Source organism: Convolutriloba macropyga, chromosome 4 (assembly GCF_964194025.1).
Source record: "Convolutriloba macropyga chromosome 4, txConMacr16.3, whole genome shotgun sequence".
NCBI classification, from domain to species: Eukaryota; Metazoa; Xenacoelomorpha; order Acoela; family Convolutidae; genus Convolutriloba; species Convolutriloba macropyga.
This window is the reverse complement of record NC_134471.1, coordinates 30,282,477-30,301,079: the sequence shown is the minus strand read 5'-3', so window position 1 is coordinate 30,301,079 and position 18,603 is coordinate 30,282,477. Positions and strand designations below refer to the sequence as shown.

Sequence of the window (18,603 nt, the reverse complement as noted above, 5' to 3'; positions counted from 1 at the left end):
ATCCTTGGCAAGAGCTGGCAGGATAATAAACTTTTGCAAAAACCTTGCAAGTTATTGGTCGATTCATTGGTGCTAATGTCTGAGAAGATAATCAAATATGGCAGAGCGCGATTATTTGCAGAAGCGGAACGATGGAGACAAGACAGTTTTAACTTTTAGACCAGTGTTTTTTAGGCCAGGGCAAGACCGGACGAGGGGAAGAAGTGGTGTCTATTGTCCGGGTGCCTGATTCCGACCAGACGACCTCTGGAGGGGAGGCCACAGAGGGCATGGACGGGGCCACTACCACCACAGGGGGACACATGGAGCAGAGCAGCAGTCGGGTACCCAGAAGTGGGGTGGAAGAGGAGGAAGAAGAGGTGGAAGGTGGAACAGAGGGAGATGTGACCACAACTCTCACTGCCAATGAAGGAGGTGCAGAGGAGACAACGGCAGCTACTCTTAACAGCCATGATGTCACAGAGCAGGTTGGCGCTTTTCCTAGGATAAATCGCCACCAACCAGATTTTGTTTTTTAATTCCATCACGCATCTTTATAGGTATGGTTTTGATCACAGGTTTTGCAACTCATCGTTAACTAGTTGACGGCAACAGGTGTTTTTAAGTAACACAATCTCGACTTTTGTAGATATAAAAAGTGGCTGTGGTCATCACGGCTAAAATAAATAGCTGCTTTTTGTCTCAGAATACTTAAGCGTTTTGACCGAAATTCTCTTCCACAAATGTAGATCTAGAAACACAATGAAATGAATAGGAAACTGACACAAACGGTGCTTTTATGTAAGTTGAGAAAAAAAGGTTATATTCGATACGTTTTGTCAAACACAAAAAAACTTTTCAAAAAGAATAATTGATATGTTTTTGCAACGCAATAATACGATTCAATTATTGGGCACAGCAACTTCTGAGGCTAAAAAATTCAACGAAGCTGTTTTAAATTAATCTTAGACAAGTAGGATCTCTAGATTAATGATCTAGATTATTTGGCCGAACATTGAATTTGGATACTTATCATGTTCATTTTTATAACTGAAATTGATAAGGCCACCTCATTATAGGCATTATGAACCTTGCTAAAGAATCATGGCAAAACCACTCATCTGCTTTCTTCAGCTCAGCGTATGAAAAAAAACTTTTTTCATGAAGGAAAAACAGTTTCCTTCATATCTCGTCTATTTAGGAATCACCAGTTGATGATGTTCCATCCGATTCGCAAGCTACTAAAGAGAATCAGGAGCATCTCGCACAACCATCTCCAACACAGAAGCAAAATCAATCGGATTCAAAGAGCTCAAACAAACCTTCTACTCAAAGTGCTACTCACAGAGACATGGAAAACAACAGCGGCCGCCAAGCGGAATCGAAAACAACCAACGAACAATTAGATGCAAATCAGCAAAAATCACAGACTTCATCAAAAATTGCTTCAAATAAGTCGGATAATAAAACGAAATTGCAGAAAGAGTTAGACAAAAACGTTGCAAGCTCTAGCAATGAAAAGTTTACAAAGTCTACTACTGAAAGTAGTTCAGATACTAACAAAGAAACTTTGAAAAGTAAAAAAGATGCAACTAATTCTGACAGTTCGACCTCTATGAAAAGCCCTGGACAGAACAAAACCTCAACTAGACCAAATGTTCAAAAACAGAAAAGCGAAGAAACGAGAAGCAAAACTGAAGTTAGTTCTCACCAGCCAAGAATGAAGAAAAAGAGCAGCTTGGAGGAAAAAAGCCGAGAAGAATTTCGAGAGGTGGAGGAGGGGGAGGGTGAAGGGGAATCTGGGAAAGAAAACCAATCCAGAATAAGTCAACTGGCACAACCGAAGAGGTATCACCCGGATCATATTCCAAACCGGTAAGAACGAAATAACAGTTCAATCTAAAAAGCACTCATATAGGCGCACACAATTATGTAATCATTTGGTGAAACATGTCAACTCCGATTTATGTTACGAGGCAATTGGTATACGCTTCTATCACAGTTACTTTTAGCAGCTCAGTAATATCACATTTTGCATCCTGATGAAAATTTTTCGCCTACTTAAAAAGTACTTAAAAACTTCGCCTGCTTAGAGATTGCGAAATAAAATGCTTGTAAACTACAATATTTGTTGTTTCCTCAACTCTTGTAACTTTCAATCTGTAATTAATCAATATTTGTTCAGACCCACTTTTAGGGTGGGGAGAAACTATATACTCAAAGGGGTTTTTTGTTCAGTTAATTTTGGCCGATCGATATATTCATCGTAGAGAGTTGTGAGTAGTATCATTAGGAAGCCCGCGCAGCGCTTAATGTGGAAATAAAGAGATTTTTTTTTATTTTTCGCTTTTACAGGGAGTTACCGAAAATTAAAATTTTGTGAATAGTAGACAACATTTCGTTGCTTTATCCACATTTTCAGTTAAAATTGTTAACGCTAGTGCTATTTATTCTCTCTTAGAAGATAGAGGAGGGTTGGTGAATTGTTCAATCCAAGTGTTGGTCAGAACTTAAGCTCAAATTTTTAAAAATTTGGAATTTTGTCAAAAACCTGATCAAATATGATTTTTTAGCCACTTTCTTTAAATTTGCTGGAAGTAGACACCTTATAACTGCGGTCATTTTCTTTGTACGCTAAAAAAATAGAGGTAGTTCTAGTCTCGCCGGCTTTAGCAGTCTTCTGGAAAAATAATTTCGCCAGCTTTTTGCATTTTTAAAACCAATAAATATACAGAAAGCATTATTAAATTTTTATTTGATATTCTGATAAATTTTGTTTAAAAATTGATCTATTGTGAATCCATTTCCACAATTGAATGTTTTTCTGGACTCACAGCAAAATCAGGTGAGATTTTGATCTCCCCATGGATCCTTACGGTAAAATAAATGTTAGTTATTGATGGGCGAGGCCTTTTTTAATGTAAATTACTGACAAGAATTTGAAATGAAGGCTCAAAAATTGACAGCTACTATTTGCAAAAAATGAGGCTTAATGACCATATGTTTTGCCTTTATTTGTTATCCTTTATTATTCCAATGTCTTTATCTCCCAGATCAAAGATCCAATTGGCTTTTTTTAGAGATATAAGTGAACCTACACAATGCTTTCAGTTGTTATCTAATGTTTCTTATGACTTTGAATATATTTGTTTTAATATATATTTGTTTTTATGATGGTGAATTTTTGAACTTTGCCACTATTTTTTTCATTTCTCTCAACAGACGTAGTCTCAGTAAAAACAGGCAGAAATCCATTTCCCGTAGGTTATAAAATAATGTCTCTAACAGTTCTATAATTACCTAATGGTTTCATGGTTTTGATACTACGAGTTCTCAAATTTTTTTGAGCTTAATTACAGATTTTGTATTCTCATTTTGTTTCATTGTCGAATTATTACATTATTGACAAATTCAATTGAAGGAAAGCTTAGTTGGCAAACTGCAAACCGTTGAAAAAAGGCGTTTTTGAATATGTTGAATGGTTTTGTTGAATTCTTTATGCGTTTGGGCTGAGACACAGTTCTCTCGCGCAAAATTCAGTGAACTGTTTTTTATTTTTGCTTTTTTTGTCTTTTTTGCTGTTGTACTACATATACCTGATAGTGATAGGTCTCAACTGCTTTCCCAGGACCTATAATTGAATCTATTTGGAGATTTAGGTTAATAGCTATTTCTTTTGAAGACTCTCAAATTAGAATTTCATTTAAAAAAGAATTTTTTCAATTGTGTTTTTTCGCTTTCTTTTTTTTCATTATGTAACTCAATCCCACAAAAAACAAATCTAGGCAACTTTGTTGTTTCAAACTTTTATTCGCGGTTGAATATATGTTTTGACTGATGGCTTCGACCATTTCGTTTCAGAAAAAAAAGAAATTTCTATTTTGTTCAATTTTTGGGTTTCCTTTTGTTGTCACCTCTGCGTAGTCTTTTTATAAAGAACAGCCATTGATGTTCAGAGCAGAAGCAAGTGATGGTTTACAGTTCTTGTAAATAACATCTTCTAGTTATAGTGCCCTGAACACTTTGGTGCGGTAAAATTATTTGAGAAATTTTTGCTTCTACTTGTATTCTGTTACTTTGTAGTCTCGTGACTTAGTTTCATTATAAACAGGCCAAATTGGCCTCCCGATGTGTTGCATTATAATCGATCTCTTTTTTTGAAATCATAGGTCTGTTATAACTTTTGAAAAGCTTTTTCCAAAACGATATTTGAACTTTAAAGCCTCGCCATTTTGAAAAAATTTTGGACCGTTTGCAGCCTAGTCTCTGTAAAAAGAGATTACAAGCCGTTTCCAGAGAGCTTTAATTTAATCAATATAACAATTTTTTTTAAACATTTGTTTCTCTTTGTTACTACTGTCACTAAGAGATTTCATAAAATGTTTGTGATTTGTATGTTTTGTACATTTTAAAGTTTTTCTTGTTGTCTTATAACATTAATGGTAGGTCACATTTGCTTTGAGATTGTATGCAAATGAACATTTTTAACGCTCTTTATGAGAAGTTTTCAATTTTAACGGCTTCACTGCCATTTTCGCCAAGTTTAAAGGAGCTTTTTAATATGCCGCTATTTGTATTTTTTGTAATCGTATGACGTAAATGGTTAATGACAGATCTCAATTGTTTCCAATGGAGATTTAATTGAACATTTCAGTGATTTCAGTTAATATCTATTGATATTAATCTTTTCAAAATAAATTGTATTCAAAATTGGAAACTTTTTTTTGAACTTCGCACACTTTTGCTCTTTTTTGTCAACCTGCTACCCAGTCGCATTGAGGAGAGGTCCCATATTTCTGCTAACGAAGCATCAGCTAATTTTTTTTGTTTCGGTTTTATTTGATGCTAGTTTGATTTCATTTTGATTGTTTTTATTATAGGCATCTTTTTGTGGTCCTAATTAATGTTTGTTATTTGATTTTTTATTGATTTTCTTGTAGTCCTATTAACAACAAGTATCTTTGTCCCTCTTGTCTGGCATTTTTGTTTTCCACTTGTGGTTTATTGAACGATATGTACGTTTTAGAAAGTTTTATATCTTTTCATCATTTGGTAGCCAACTAAGTCAAGAGTATGGATGAGCGGGATCGGAACATTATGTGCGTACGCACATTACCGAGCATCCTTGTTGCAATAAAAAAACTTCAATTTTAATGCATGCAAAACAAGTTTGAAAATTTGGCAAGCTCTGTAAAGCTAACAAAATATTTTACGAAATTTTAATAATAAAAAATAAATTAATATTTCGAAAGCAAATATTTAGAAACCAGTGCCTATCTTGGTTATTGCAAAAAGATAACCATTGCGTAATTAATTTTTGCTTCAATGTAGCCAACAGACTTCAAAATAACCTTCAATTCATTATCTTTACCAATGATGGATTAGAAACGGAGTTTTTAAACGTCCCAATGTTGTAAAAAATAGTTTAATATAATGTCCTATTTGAGTTTATTTTATGTTTACGTCTAAATCTCGCGTGATTTTTAAGCACATATGAATGCTTGTCTATTAGTTTTTAATCAAATGGCGATAATGACAGTTCGATGAAATGTGTAGCACCCTGATTAATACTGCGAAAATCTGAGAAAATGGCACAGCTCTTTGTTGTGTGTATCTTTTGACGCCGATCTTTTCTCGACACTGTTGCTAAATTATAACTGGCAACAAAAGATTGGCAGAAATGACATTCTAACAAGGTGCAATGTTCTGTAAGTCATGCAACTTTTGTAACTGGAACAAGAGTTGGTGACCCCGGGTGAGAGTCAATAGTTATCTTGCAAGATTGTGGCATATTTTTTGCATGAAATGGTTATCTTGCAAGTTCTCACAGAAAAATTGCCATCTTGCAAGATCTTACAGAAGCATGGTTATCTTCCACGATCTGCCTGCAAATTGGTTGTCTTTGAAGATTCTTGTGAAGCAACAGAGTTCGTTCAGGTCGAGCTGCAAGTTGATTAGCGGTTTTTATTCATTTTCTTTAACATTATTTTCTGTCCAAATTATTTCAAACTCAGTTCAGCTTATTTGAAAGGTCAACTTTCATTTTGAAAAACTTGCAAAATTTTTTCGGTTAGTTAAACCTGAAAAAAGTTTCAAATACGCCTAAAAGTACTGCTTGCTAATTTCATTCTTTTCTGCTAAAAGCATTTCTCAATTTAAAAACAGATGTCAAAAAAATGCTACTAAATCATTTTAACTTCGCAATTTCAGTTGGTATTTGATTATTTTTTATTACTCTGACGAAAAAAAACAAGTTATCATGGACATTTAGCTGGGAATAATTATTTTTTGTACAATTCAGAGAGAAAAATATCTTGTAAAATTCCGGCAACAAAAATTATCTTGCAAGAATCTGACCGAAAAATGGTGGTCATTGAAGATTTTGGCAGCAAAATGCTTATCTTGCAATCTTCTGCCGGAATCTTGCAAGATAACCATTCAATATTGATTGGAGTAAATTATTACAAGATTGTTTTTGCCATGTCAAAGGAATGCAATGATATCAAAACTATCCTCTAACTTGTTGTTCGATAAACTATAGATGGCGATAAAAAAAACCGTGGGGGATTATTCCTTAGCAACCGAACAAACATATTCAATCTGTACAGGTTATGAATTTAGGTACTGCGCGTTATCAGGCCGTCCTTGTATTGGTTTGATTACTAATTTAAGACAAACTCTATGTCTTTTCAAAATAAATTGTATTCAAAATTGGAAACTTTTTTTCGAACTTCGCACACTTTCGCTCTTTTTTGTCAACCTGCTACCCAGTCGCATTGAGGAGAGGTCCCATATTTCTGCTAACGAAGCATCAGCTAATTTTATTGTTTAGGTTTTATTTGATGCTAGTTTGATTTCATTTTGATTGTTTTTATTATAGGCATCTTTTTGTGGTCCTATTTAATGATTGTTATTTGATTTTTTATTGATTTTCTTGTAGTCCTATTAACAACAAGTATCTTTGGCCCTCTTGTCTGGCATTTTTGTTTTCCACTTGTGGTTTATTGAACGATATGTACGTTTTAGAAAGTTTTATATCTTTTCATCATTTGGTAGCCAACTAAGTCAAGAGTATGGATGAGCGGGATCGGAACATTATGTGCGTACGCACATTACCGAGCATCCTTGTTGCAATAAAAAAACTTCAATTTTGATGCATGGAAAACAAGTTTGAGAATTTGGCAAGCTCTGTAAAGCTAACAAAATATTTTACGAAATTTTAATAATAAAAAATAAATTAATATTTCGAAAGCAAATATTTAGAAACCAGTGCCTATCTTGGTTATTGCAAAAAGATAACCATTGCGTAATTAATTTTTGCTTCAATGTAGCCAACAGACTTCAAATACGCCCAAAAGTACTGCTTGCTAATTTCATTCTTTTCTACTAAAAGCATTTCTCAATTTAAAAACAGATGTCAAAAAAATGCTACTAAATCATTTTAACTTCGCATTTTCAGTTGGTATTTGATTATTTTTTATTACTCTGACGAAAAAAAAACAAGTTATCATGGACATTTAGCTTGGAATAATTATTTTTTGTACAATTCAGAGAGAAAAATATCTTGTAAAATTCCGGCAACAAAAATTATCTTGCAAGAATCTGACCGAAAAATGGTGGTCATTGAAGATTTTGGCAGCAAAAATGGTTATCTTGCAATCTTCTGCCGGAATCTTGCAAGATAACCATTCAATATTGATTGGAGTAAATTATTACAAGATTGTTTTTGCCATGTCAAAAGAATGCAATGATATCAAAACTATCCTCTAACTTGTTGTTCGATAAATTATAGATGGCGATAAAAAAAACCGTGGGGGATTATTCCTTAGCAACCGAACAAACATATTCAATCTGTACAGGTTATGAATTTAGGTACTGCGCGTTATCAGGCCGTCCTTGTATTGGGTTTGATTACTAATTTAAGACAAACTCTATGTTGAATTTGCATTTTTTAAAATTTGATATATAGCAAACAGCGGCTCTCTTGAACGGATGTTGTTGGCGAGGTATCAAAACTCTTATGAAAAATATTTTAGTTTTCTCAAAAATTTTCAATCGTTAAGTGCGCGTTGAGCCGCTTTGATATTTCTCTGTAAATATTTTTAACAAAAAGCTTTTGTTCATGGAAATAGACTTTCAGAGTACAGAAATAAAATTAAAAAGATTCAAAAACGTGATAGATTCACAGAAAATTCTCAAATTTTCCCAATGATTTTTATCCGCAAACCTTATGTATGATATTCTAGATGAAGCGTGAAACTTGTGCATATCTTAGAGGCATGCGTTAATCTGAAAGGGCAAAAACAGCCGTAACAAAGAATGTGCTGGCAATTGTTTCTTATGTTTTACTAGAATATAGAGGAACAACTTTTCCCAAATTTAGGAATGCGATTTTCAAAAGTAAAACATAACAATGAATTTTGCTAATATTTTTTTAACCTAACTGCCAATTTTTGTTCGATAATAGATTATTGATTGAGATATGATGAAATAAGGTTGATTGCAAGCGTCTACCGGTACCACATTTTGTAAGCAAATTCACTCACTTTTGTAACCAGATTTCAATTTTCTTATCTTGATACATTGTACGTGTCAAACATACTTACAATTTTTGAGGAAGAAAAAACAGTGCTCTAATGGAATTCCCAGTCAGTGTTTTCCGACATTTGAACTCGAAGTTGAAAAGTGGAGTCTACTTTTGGCCGCAAAATATTTTTTGTGAAAGCCCAGTCCACCACAATGCAAAGGTTAGATTATTCAATTATTTTAGGAGCGCATTTTGCGTTTCATAGACTGGAAGCATATATCACTTTTAAAAGGAACCAAATTCCTTTTCAGGTGAATTGGCTCGAAATATTCGCAGATTTCACAAAGACGAACCAAAAAAATTGCTTAATAAGAGAAGCATCATTAACAAAACTTGAAAACTTAGGATAAGACAGACGAGAACAACCAAAAGGAACACTAATAGTGTGGAAGACTAACGGCAGCACAATCCCTCATTTTATTAATTAATTTTGATAAAATTGTCTCCTTTATATCGGTCGCGTGTTTAAGAAATGTGTTTGTGCTTTGTAAAAATTTGGTGCGCTTATCTTAATTAGCAGAAACCACAATTATTTTTTATGTTGTAAAATGTGGAAGTTGGAAAACGCTTTCATTGTTGGTACTGAAATATGTGTACCAGAATGCAAAAAATGGTATTTCATGCTCTCTTTGCAATAAATTCTTCCAATAAAAGTTTGGTGTGCTTATCTTTTTTTGCCAAACTCGCTTCACTTAGAAGATCGAAAATTTTATGGAATGCCCTGACCGTCGACAATTTATCACAATTCAACATTGTTCAGTACAATTCACTGATTTAGGGTAAGCATACAAAAAATAACGATTAAAGCACAAGCTGTTAATTTTGTAAGAAATGCGTTAAATCTGTCGAAAAACTGCGACTTGCTGCTATATTGACCTCATCTTTTTCAAAATTTCACCTCATTCACCATTTAACTTGTGTGACGTTTATCTGTGGAATCATTTTATGTTCTATGCTGTGCAGCCACCAAAATTTTTACGTCATTTCCCGGTGATCCCTCGATCATGGTATAATGTTTCTTTATAAAGTATCATGATTTTAAGACTATGCAACAAAATAATAAGACAATGGGCAGTTCACAAGTAGATTGCCGCAGCAGTGATTAGGTTTTAAACGGCAGGTGCATCTTGAGTATCACTACTGATCTGAATTTTCATTCAGCTATTGTTATGTTATCTTTACCTCTTATATTTGACCTCCTTTCGCTCTCTTATTTTTCTGTTTGTATTTTTGTTCATGAATGACTCCTGTTTTATTTCACGTTGTCCGCGCGAATAAACAATGTCTTCAAATAATTTCTAATTCAAAAAAATAATAATAATAAAAATTGTTTATTGTATGCTGATATCTTTATCTTTTATCGATGAAGTTCTAATCCCGGGTCCATCACCATGTCACAAAGTTGATAACCATACAATTTTAATATATGGACTCTGATGTACTGAAGTAGCATATCAATTCCTGTTATTATTTTCATTATTTTGTCGAATCTTAGAAACTCCCATTGTAATTGGTGTATCACTGAAATTTTGTGCTTAAAAACATCACCAGTTTAAATCCAATAACACTGACCATTTGTTGATACCATAGATAGATATTGAATGCGCTATTTTGACTACAGAGAGTGTGTTGCGTGGCCAGAGGAGCCAGTGGAAAGGAGTTATGAGGCATCTGGCAGACTAAAGCAGTTGGCAGAACCCAAAAGAGAACACCCCGATTACAAACCTGACAGGTATGCATCGCGAACCTTATAACGTTGCAAAACAGAGTGAATAATTCTCAAAAATTTGAAAAGAAAAACGAAAAGAAACATTTTCGGGTTGATAAAAAACGTATCTCAAAAATCTAAACGATAATCGAAATTTCACTCGGCTTTGTTAGCTTTTTTTGATTATCTAATAGTGAAAAAACCTGATAACTGAAAAAAAAATATTTGATGCTGCTAGTTAGCAGCATGTTGATGTATCCATACCCAAAAACTGTTTGTGATAGTGCTCGTAACAGTGCCCGTGTTTTCGATTGTAATGATTCTCGTTTTTTTTCGAGGAAACCTGCGTATATAGGAAATTTGCCCTTTCGCTGTCAAACGCTGCGACATTCGTACATTTGGCTATTTTTTCCTTCCAATCAAGATCTTATTTATGCAATCAACCAAGGAGAATAGATAATGGGCGTTCGCTCATAATGTTCAAACTCGTCAACTTGAAAACAAAATTCTTTGACCCCTGAATACATATTGACAGATAATTATGTGAATAAAGTCCTCGTACCACAAAAGCGGGCTGTCATCTGACTGCTTACGTTTCACGAGGCATTAGCATTATGAACATATCCTCAGTTCTTGTCAAAGTTGATAAAGTGTCAATTTTTGTTCTCTGTGGGCAAAAACTTCGATCACTTTTTAATTGGTGAAATAGTTAAATGAATTTTTTCTAGAAAACTCAATTTGCTTGCTTTAGTTTGATCCAGATATTTTGACTTTTATAACTTTTCATTAATGAGGTTTCCTTTGCTGACCATTAAAAATTTCGCTAAAAGTTACGGGACTTAAATAACGTAATTAAGTTCTTCTACATAGCTAAGTGAATTCTCGATCAACAACTGCTGCAGACTCCAAAACTATTCAATTGAGCTGAGAATTGACTGCCACTTAAAGAAAAAAAAGGCGTCATGCAAATAAGCACTGCCAAATACTAGCTAAAATAATATCAGAATCACTGCTGTGAGGTTTTTAGGTAAGATTTAAGTTGAAACAGGTAAAACAAAAAAAATAAGTGTGGGGACGCCTGAACAAAACATAATGTGCCTTGCAGTAAAGCTCCTCTCAGCTTACAAGTTTGCAGCTATTATAATAATTAAAACTTGTCAAGATAATTCAACCCAAAAAATGCAACATGATGTACATCTGTTGTTCAGCATAAACATTTTGCACGAAAATTTGCACCCCTCAAAATCTAAGTTTTCGCGAATGGTAAGAGCAATGTTTGCTTTTTGTTGAAAAAAGAGTGTCTAGGTAGATTGAAGGCAATTTTACAATAGTTTCCTTAAGAAGTTTTAAAAAACAAGCCCTTATTGTAGCCGATAGCACCAAAATGATCTAAAACATAAATTTTTATTGATGCTTACGTTATATGCAACAAATTTTGGTTGAATACGTAATATTCAAAACATAGCTATGGTAGTTTTTAGTAAATGCTGATTGCTCAAATATGTTCACTTATAAGATTACTTAGCTTTACAATATGTTTACACATTTATAAATGGGGGGTCATTACGACGCAGAGGTATACCCAAATCGTCACGGGCTGATATGCCCGATGCGTGTATCTTGTGTTCGTGTTTACTATGTTAATACAATGAAAATGGAACAATATTGCGGAAAATACCTACTTTAGCAGAAACCGGCAAAATGGAAGGGAAATTAGCAACCCGTGTTCGCAAAAGTGTCCTAATCCTAGCCGCGAAATAGAAATACAAACTTTATAACCTTTTTTCGTACGGCTTGTATCATGCATCTGCTCCATTTTTGTATCGATTTTTCGAACGCAATGATTTCGCATATAATCCGCAATTAAACCTAACTTAATTACTACTTATTTAATTAAGCCTAACGTATCACTACTAGTAGTACTTTATTACTACTTTATTACTACTTATAGTACTTTATTACTACTTATTGGTACTTTCTATTACGACTTATTAAAATCGACCAGTCCCACATTGATATACAAAGCCTTTGATGTGCGAGGGATTTTTCCGAAAAAAATCAGTTTTTGTGGTTGCATGTATTTAAAGCACTTTAGAGCTTTCAAAGCTTCAATTAAATCTTTATTAAAGTGCTTTTTGCTTGCTCAAAATGCGCGCGAATAATAGATACCTAAATTGAGCGGAAACGTGCTACAAGACTTATAACCTACTTTTTTTTCCCGAATGTTCTTTTATTTCGCAAAATTGGCGGAACCCCTTCTGCGAAAAGTATGATACAAAGGATGTCTCCTACTATCGTTCATTGTATGTATTTAATTTTTGAGCCAATTTTACTAAACCGGATTTTGGGGTATGCCTTTGCGTCGTAATAGTGCCTAACTAAGCGGGGAGGGGGGGGGGCGCTAGCAGAGAAGATCCGAAGAAGTTATATTAATTTTTTTAAATATTTTAAAACCTTTTTCAAATTTGTTTTTTCATGCTATCCGTTCTGTTCATTAACCTTTTTTGTATTCTTTTGAAACTTGATACATCTGGTGAATAATTTTTAAACATATAAATTCTTAGTAGCTTAAACTACTTGAAAGACAAAAACGTACAATTTTTTTTTCAAACTGTGTATTTTAAACGCCATTATTATGATGACGTTCACTACGGTCGTCAAATCAATTTTGGCTAAAACATATCGAAGGATAGATGTTTTTGGTCCAATTAATTTCGTGGTAATCATAGCACTAAAGTTTAAGAAGTATCTTTTGATGGCCAATTTTGATACTAGATGGTGAGATACGTTTTGTGGGTCTAGTTGCTTTCGACCTTATTTTTTTTATTTTATCAACTATAATTCAACGTGAATCTGTGGTTTGTTTTTTAGAAAACATGTGCTTGTTTGTGAATATACTTTTATACCAAATTCAAGGAGCATTGATTTTATAGATTAGCGTTTAACTTTAAAATAAATCGTTTATTTAACTAAATTAAGTGTAACTATTCAAACTTAATACCATGCTCATCATTAACTGTGGTAATATAACAGATTACGCAGATTATGATCTGCGATTTTTGATGCTGTAGACCTTCGGTGTACTGGCCAGAAAGAGACCCAGAGCAGAAACTTGCAGAGGAGGCATCGGAGAGGGTGCAGGAGTTAGCGAGACCCAAAGACAGAAAGGATAAAGACATCAGGTACGTGTGGAAAATGAATTGCCCGGGTTGACCCGTCTTTGAAACCATAACAAAGACCATAAATGGTTCTTGGAAACCATCTATAAGACCATAATTGGTTCTATCCAAAAAGGGCCAAAATTTCGTGTATGTTCTCGCTATGGTTTCCAAGAACCATAAATGGTTTTTTATGATTTCAAGCGTTCCATACAAGATTTATAGGAAATGAGTGGCAAACAAGTGCAATCATTAATTTCATTTACGGCCCTACATATAGGTTTCCACGAACCATTTATGGTCAGACATATGGTATCCAAGAACCATTTTTGGTCTTATATATGGTTTTCAAAACACCATTTATGGTTAGACATACAGTTTCCAAGAACCATTTATGGTCTTTTATAACTAATGCGTTTATTAACTAATTTTTGTTCCGACCCCACTTGTGGAAGGGGGAGCTATATACTCAAATGGGTTTTTTTGTTCAGACAATTTTGGCCGATCGATATATTCATCGTAGAGAAATGTAAGTGGTATAATTAAAAAGCTCGTCCAGCGTAGAATTCAAAATTAAAAAGGTTTTTTTTTCCGAAATTGGTTTTTTTCGAGGAGTTATCGAGGTTTAAAGTTTTATGTGAACACGGTATATTGGTTCACTTTTGTTCACCTTTAGCGTAATTTTCGAATTAACATTTCTTCCATAAAAAATTTAATTCAAATTTACCTTTCACGCTACAAAATGCATCCATTTGGTGTTCCTAATCGAGGAAAGACGATTAAAAAGAATAGTTTTGATCTTACAGGAAATTTATTTTCAGATTAATTCAAATTCTTCTTGAGAGCTGTTTTTTTTAGAAAATTTTGTATATTTGTTTTTGTTTTTTAAGTCACTAAGAAATTAGTCACCTTTTTTATCAAGGTTCCGTTAATGACAAACCTCATTTACATTCCAATGATGACCGATGAACAGAAGAAGAGCTTTCAAGGAAGCGCTTTTTGTGTGAACACAGGATATTTGTAATGATTTTCACTTTTAGCGTCATTTTTGTTCAAATTAAGATTTTTCTATCGAAATATTATTTCAAAATTACATTTCACGCTACAAATTGAAACAATTTTGTTTTTCAAAGAGAATGAAGGCAAGAAAAAGGCTATATCTGGTCTCATAGGGCACTTTACTATAAAAAATGAAATTCAATTTGAGAGCTGATTTTTTAAATAAAGCTTTTCAAATTGTTTTTTTAGTCACTTAGAGACTAGTCACTTTTCATATCAAGTTTCCGTTAAGAAAATCTTCTTTCACAGTCAAATAAGGCCCAATGGACAAAAAATTTGATCTCAAGGAATCGCTCATGTTTTTTTTGGCTTCTACACTGAGTGTTCGTAAATTTTATTGAAATTTTGTTTTTTTTTGAGATTTTACTGAAAATTTGAAGTCCTACGCCATGGACACATTGACTAAAATGCCATAGTCTACCTAATGAGCATGAAAATAATTGGTTGTTAAGACATAAAAAAATCATTTTTCAGTTTTTTTTTAACGTTAGCCGATCAGAAAATTAATTTTGCGAACTCTAAGACAGTCTCAGTAATGACAAGACCCCCGTATTTTGTACTGCAACCAGAGTTTATTTGGTTTTTTGTTTTGTGTTCAATTATTGGCTGTATGACTTAATGCGACGAGTTTCCATATGTTTTCTTTTATTTTTTGATAGTTTTTTTCGTAATTTGTTTCCTTTTGGAATCATATCGCATTATCCTAATATTGATTGTTACCATTGGCTTAGCAAATACGTTAAAACAATAATGGATAAAGTTTTCAGGGAAAAACTTTTGAATTAAATGGCTTCGACACTTTATTTTTGCAATTTTCTAATAAATTTTTGGTTTTGTCTGTATTTGTTATCATTTTCAGAGCCATAAGACCTATTCTGATGTCTTATTGCTGACTGGTCAACAACAATAATCATTTTCTTCCATTGAGGCATAACGTAGGGTACTCATTTACCTCCGTTGAAAGCTATTGAATTTAATATTGCTGATACTACAGGTTGTCTCAAAAGTTTCGTGGTTTTAAAATTTTTGTTCTTAATTGTTGATTGTTTGAAGTCTTATAGTTAAAGAAAGAAGAATTCTACAGCTGTTAAAAATTAATTTGACGATAGAATTGTTTGTGCGGAAACATTCCATTTAAATGACTTCGACATTTTTGTCTCATTTTTTGAATTCGCTGTTTTTGCTGTTTTATTAATTCTTTATGTAGTCGTAAAGTGCTGAGCGTTCTCATAAGCTTCTAATTGAGAAATGAATGTATGATATTATTCTATGCACTTAGTTCATAGCGAATAGTCTCAAAGTTTATGATATTATTTGTTTTCAATTTTGTCATTTTTCCGTTTTTTGTTATTTGTATTGTTTTTTGTATAGTTTTTGTTGTTCTGTTCCTCAACTTGTTACTAATTTTCATCTTTGAGAGGTACCATCCAACTTCTATGATTGTCAATATTTGTGTTTTTCTCTTCTTTTATCACGTTCACGTAATAACAGAGCCCAATTATTTTCAAATGAGGCCCACGTGAATTTATGTAATCGTTCAGTATAAGTGTAGCCCAATTAGTATAGATAACAACTGAAATAAAAAAACAATATTTAGATAATAGCTAATGATTATAACGGCCTCAAGAATTTTGTGTTTTCGCAGATTATTTGTAATTTCTTGAGCTTTTCTGTATCTTTAGTCCGTTTCTATGGCTTAGTATAACCAAAGAGAGGTCCGATCAGTTTCGTAATGACTTGTAGTAAATTTCTCGATAATTATTTTGCTTAAATTATCTGGTTTTTAAGACGTCTGAATTTATTTGGTTTAAAAAATGTTGATAGATTTTTGAATTTCGCCACATTCCTTTCCTTTTTACTTGTTACCTAGTTTTATAAAGGAAAAGTCCCATCTGCTGCATACTTAAGGTAAAAGAATATTTGTGAAGTTAAGGTTTTATCTGATTGCATTTTGACGTTGTTTACTAGGTGCTTTTACATTTAGATATTGAATTTTGCCGTCAACTTTATAGTATTGCTTATTTTGTTTTTTTCTCGAGGTCTCTTTAGTGTCAGATCTTGTGAGCGCTGTAATGAGGCATGGCAATATGTAATTCATTTATTAGTTTGGGTGTGAAACGATTTTTTAAAACTCAAATATCTATTTTTGGTTATCTTTTTATTTGGTTGACAGTTAAGTCAAAAATGTAGATCAGCCCGGGTCGGAACTTCATGTGCAAACGCACTTTAACCAGGCTCCTTGTATATACTTCAGCTTGAAAAATATCTGTTAAGCAGTAACGTGCGATCTTTTTTATTTTTTATCTCTGGATCACATTTTTATCCTATGGAAATTGATGTTTTTAAAAAATAAGATTCCATATTAACTGTACTCTAAGTGTAGAGAACACGTTTCTAGTAATGTAAATTCAGTAAGATAATGTTAAGTTCAGTCTCTTTTATCAGAGAGTTACTATTTTACTCGTGTTATTTGGACGAAGTCAAGTTCCCAGTTTTTTGGCGGAAAGAGTTTCAACTTTTCTAATATTGGCTTTGGCGATCTTGAATCGATGCATCATCAATAGGCTCCGTGGAGAGGAAACCCATAAATTAAACCAGAGAAGGGGTGAATGATGTAACCAAGAGAACAGAGGGTAGCTCGCGTTGCCTAGATTTCTGTTCCGAAAATAAATGAGCAAAACAACGGCTAATCAGCCAAAACACGTGCGAGACCGACAACCAAGCGAACGTATGTACCGTAAGCCGTTTTTACCTTGACAACGGGTACTGATCCATCTTTTCCAGGAGACGTTTTCACAATTCGTCCCAGAGGCCATATCCCACGCGGTGTGAGGTCTTTGAGGATCCACACCAGCTCATTGACTTTCAACGAATCACCCTGTTCAGACCATTTGCTTCGCTTCGATAAAGTGGGAAGGTACTCTTTAACTAGACGTCTCCAGACGTGGTTCATAAGCTGCTGTACGTTTTCCCACGACTTGAAGGATGCTTGCATGGTTGATGAAAAGTCTCCTGGTGGCAGTGACTTGTAAGGTCTCTGCACCAGAAAATGATTTGAGGTGATGGGTTCTTCATTGCCTGGTACGTCAGCCACATGTATAAGTGGTTGAGAGTTCAGCATGCATTCGGTCTCAACCATGATGGTGTGGAAGAGATCTGATGTAAGACTCTTGCTCCCGAGAATGATCAAAATGATCCGTTTAGCATTTTGGATCAACCGTTACCAGGCACCACCAAAATGTGGTCCGTATGTTGGGTTAAATTTCCAAACTGTGTTCTCTATAAGAAGTTCAGAGGCAATGCGTTGATTGTCGAGACTACGGACCCATCGCTTCAATTCTTCGTTTGCCCCGACAAATGTTTTGCCGTTGTCACTTAGAATAAGTTTTGGTTGACACCTTCGTGATGCAAAACGTCGGAGGGCGTTGAGAAAAGTGTCAGAGTTTAAATCAGGGCATGACTCAAGATGTGCGGCACGTGTGACCATGCATGTGAAAATGAGGCCATAGTACTTGGTGAGCTTGTCTTTGGTGTCTTTGGAAACCTGCACACTGGTAGTGGAGCCATTAACGGCTGGATATTTTGGGCATCAAAACGGCGGCTCAAAAAACGTCGAAATCGGATGCTTAACAATGTTTTCCTGAGGCCGATAACGACATATCGCTGTTGAACAAAAGCTTTGACGGCTTCGGTACCTTGGTGTATACAAATTCGATGCGCATGCTCAAGATACAGGCGTGTTATTGAGTCTTTGGCATGAAGAATTATTGGTAAATTAGCTAATTGTAACTCTTCAGGAGCAAATTGTAGTCGGCTTTCTGATCTAAGTATTCCGTTTTTGTCTATGTACGGGTTTAGGGATCGAATCTTGCATTTAGAGTCTAGTTTACGTCCTCTTCTTAGCGAGTGAATAGCTGAATTGAAAACCTTTTTCTGTGAAATTAGAATTAAGTGACTGTCTGCTTGGTTGATGTCGTCTGCAGTGTACTGCTCTTTGTTACTTCGATCTTTTTTAATTCTGAAGAGAAGGTTGTAAATAGTTGCGAGTGTTAACAGCAGTTTTCTCCAAGATGGAAAACGGATTGGGTCAATGACAGGTTCATTCGGTTTTG

At 34.2% G+C, this 18,603-nt stretch overlaps 1 protein-coding gene across 4 annotated transcripts in view; it reads left to right on the top strand.

The window, feature by feature from the left end:
* LOC142338379 (uncharacterized) overlaps positions 1 to 18,603 on the top strand; it is an 82,888-nt gene that overhangs the window by 2,726 nt on the left and 61,559 nt on the right. For all 4 annotated transcript variants that reach the window (XM_075388109.1, XM_075388107.1, XM_075388108.1 and 1 more), the window contains exons 2-5: positions 175 to 467; positions 1,181 to 1,854; positions 10,188 to 10,298; positions 13,346 to 13,456. In XM_075388109.1, the coding sequence (XP_075244224.1) occupies positions 175 to 467; positions 1,181 to 1,854; positions 10,188 to 10,298; positions 13,346 to 13,456 (1,189 nt within the window). The remainder of the gene's footprint in view (positions 1 to 174; positions 468 to 1,180; positions 1,855 to 10,187; positions 10,299 to 13,345; positions 13,457 to 18,603) is intronic.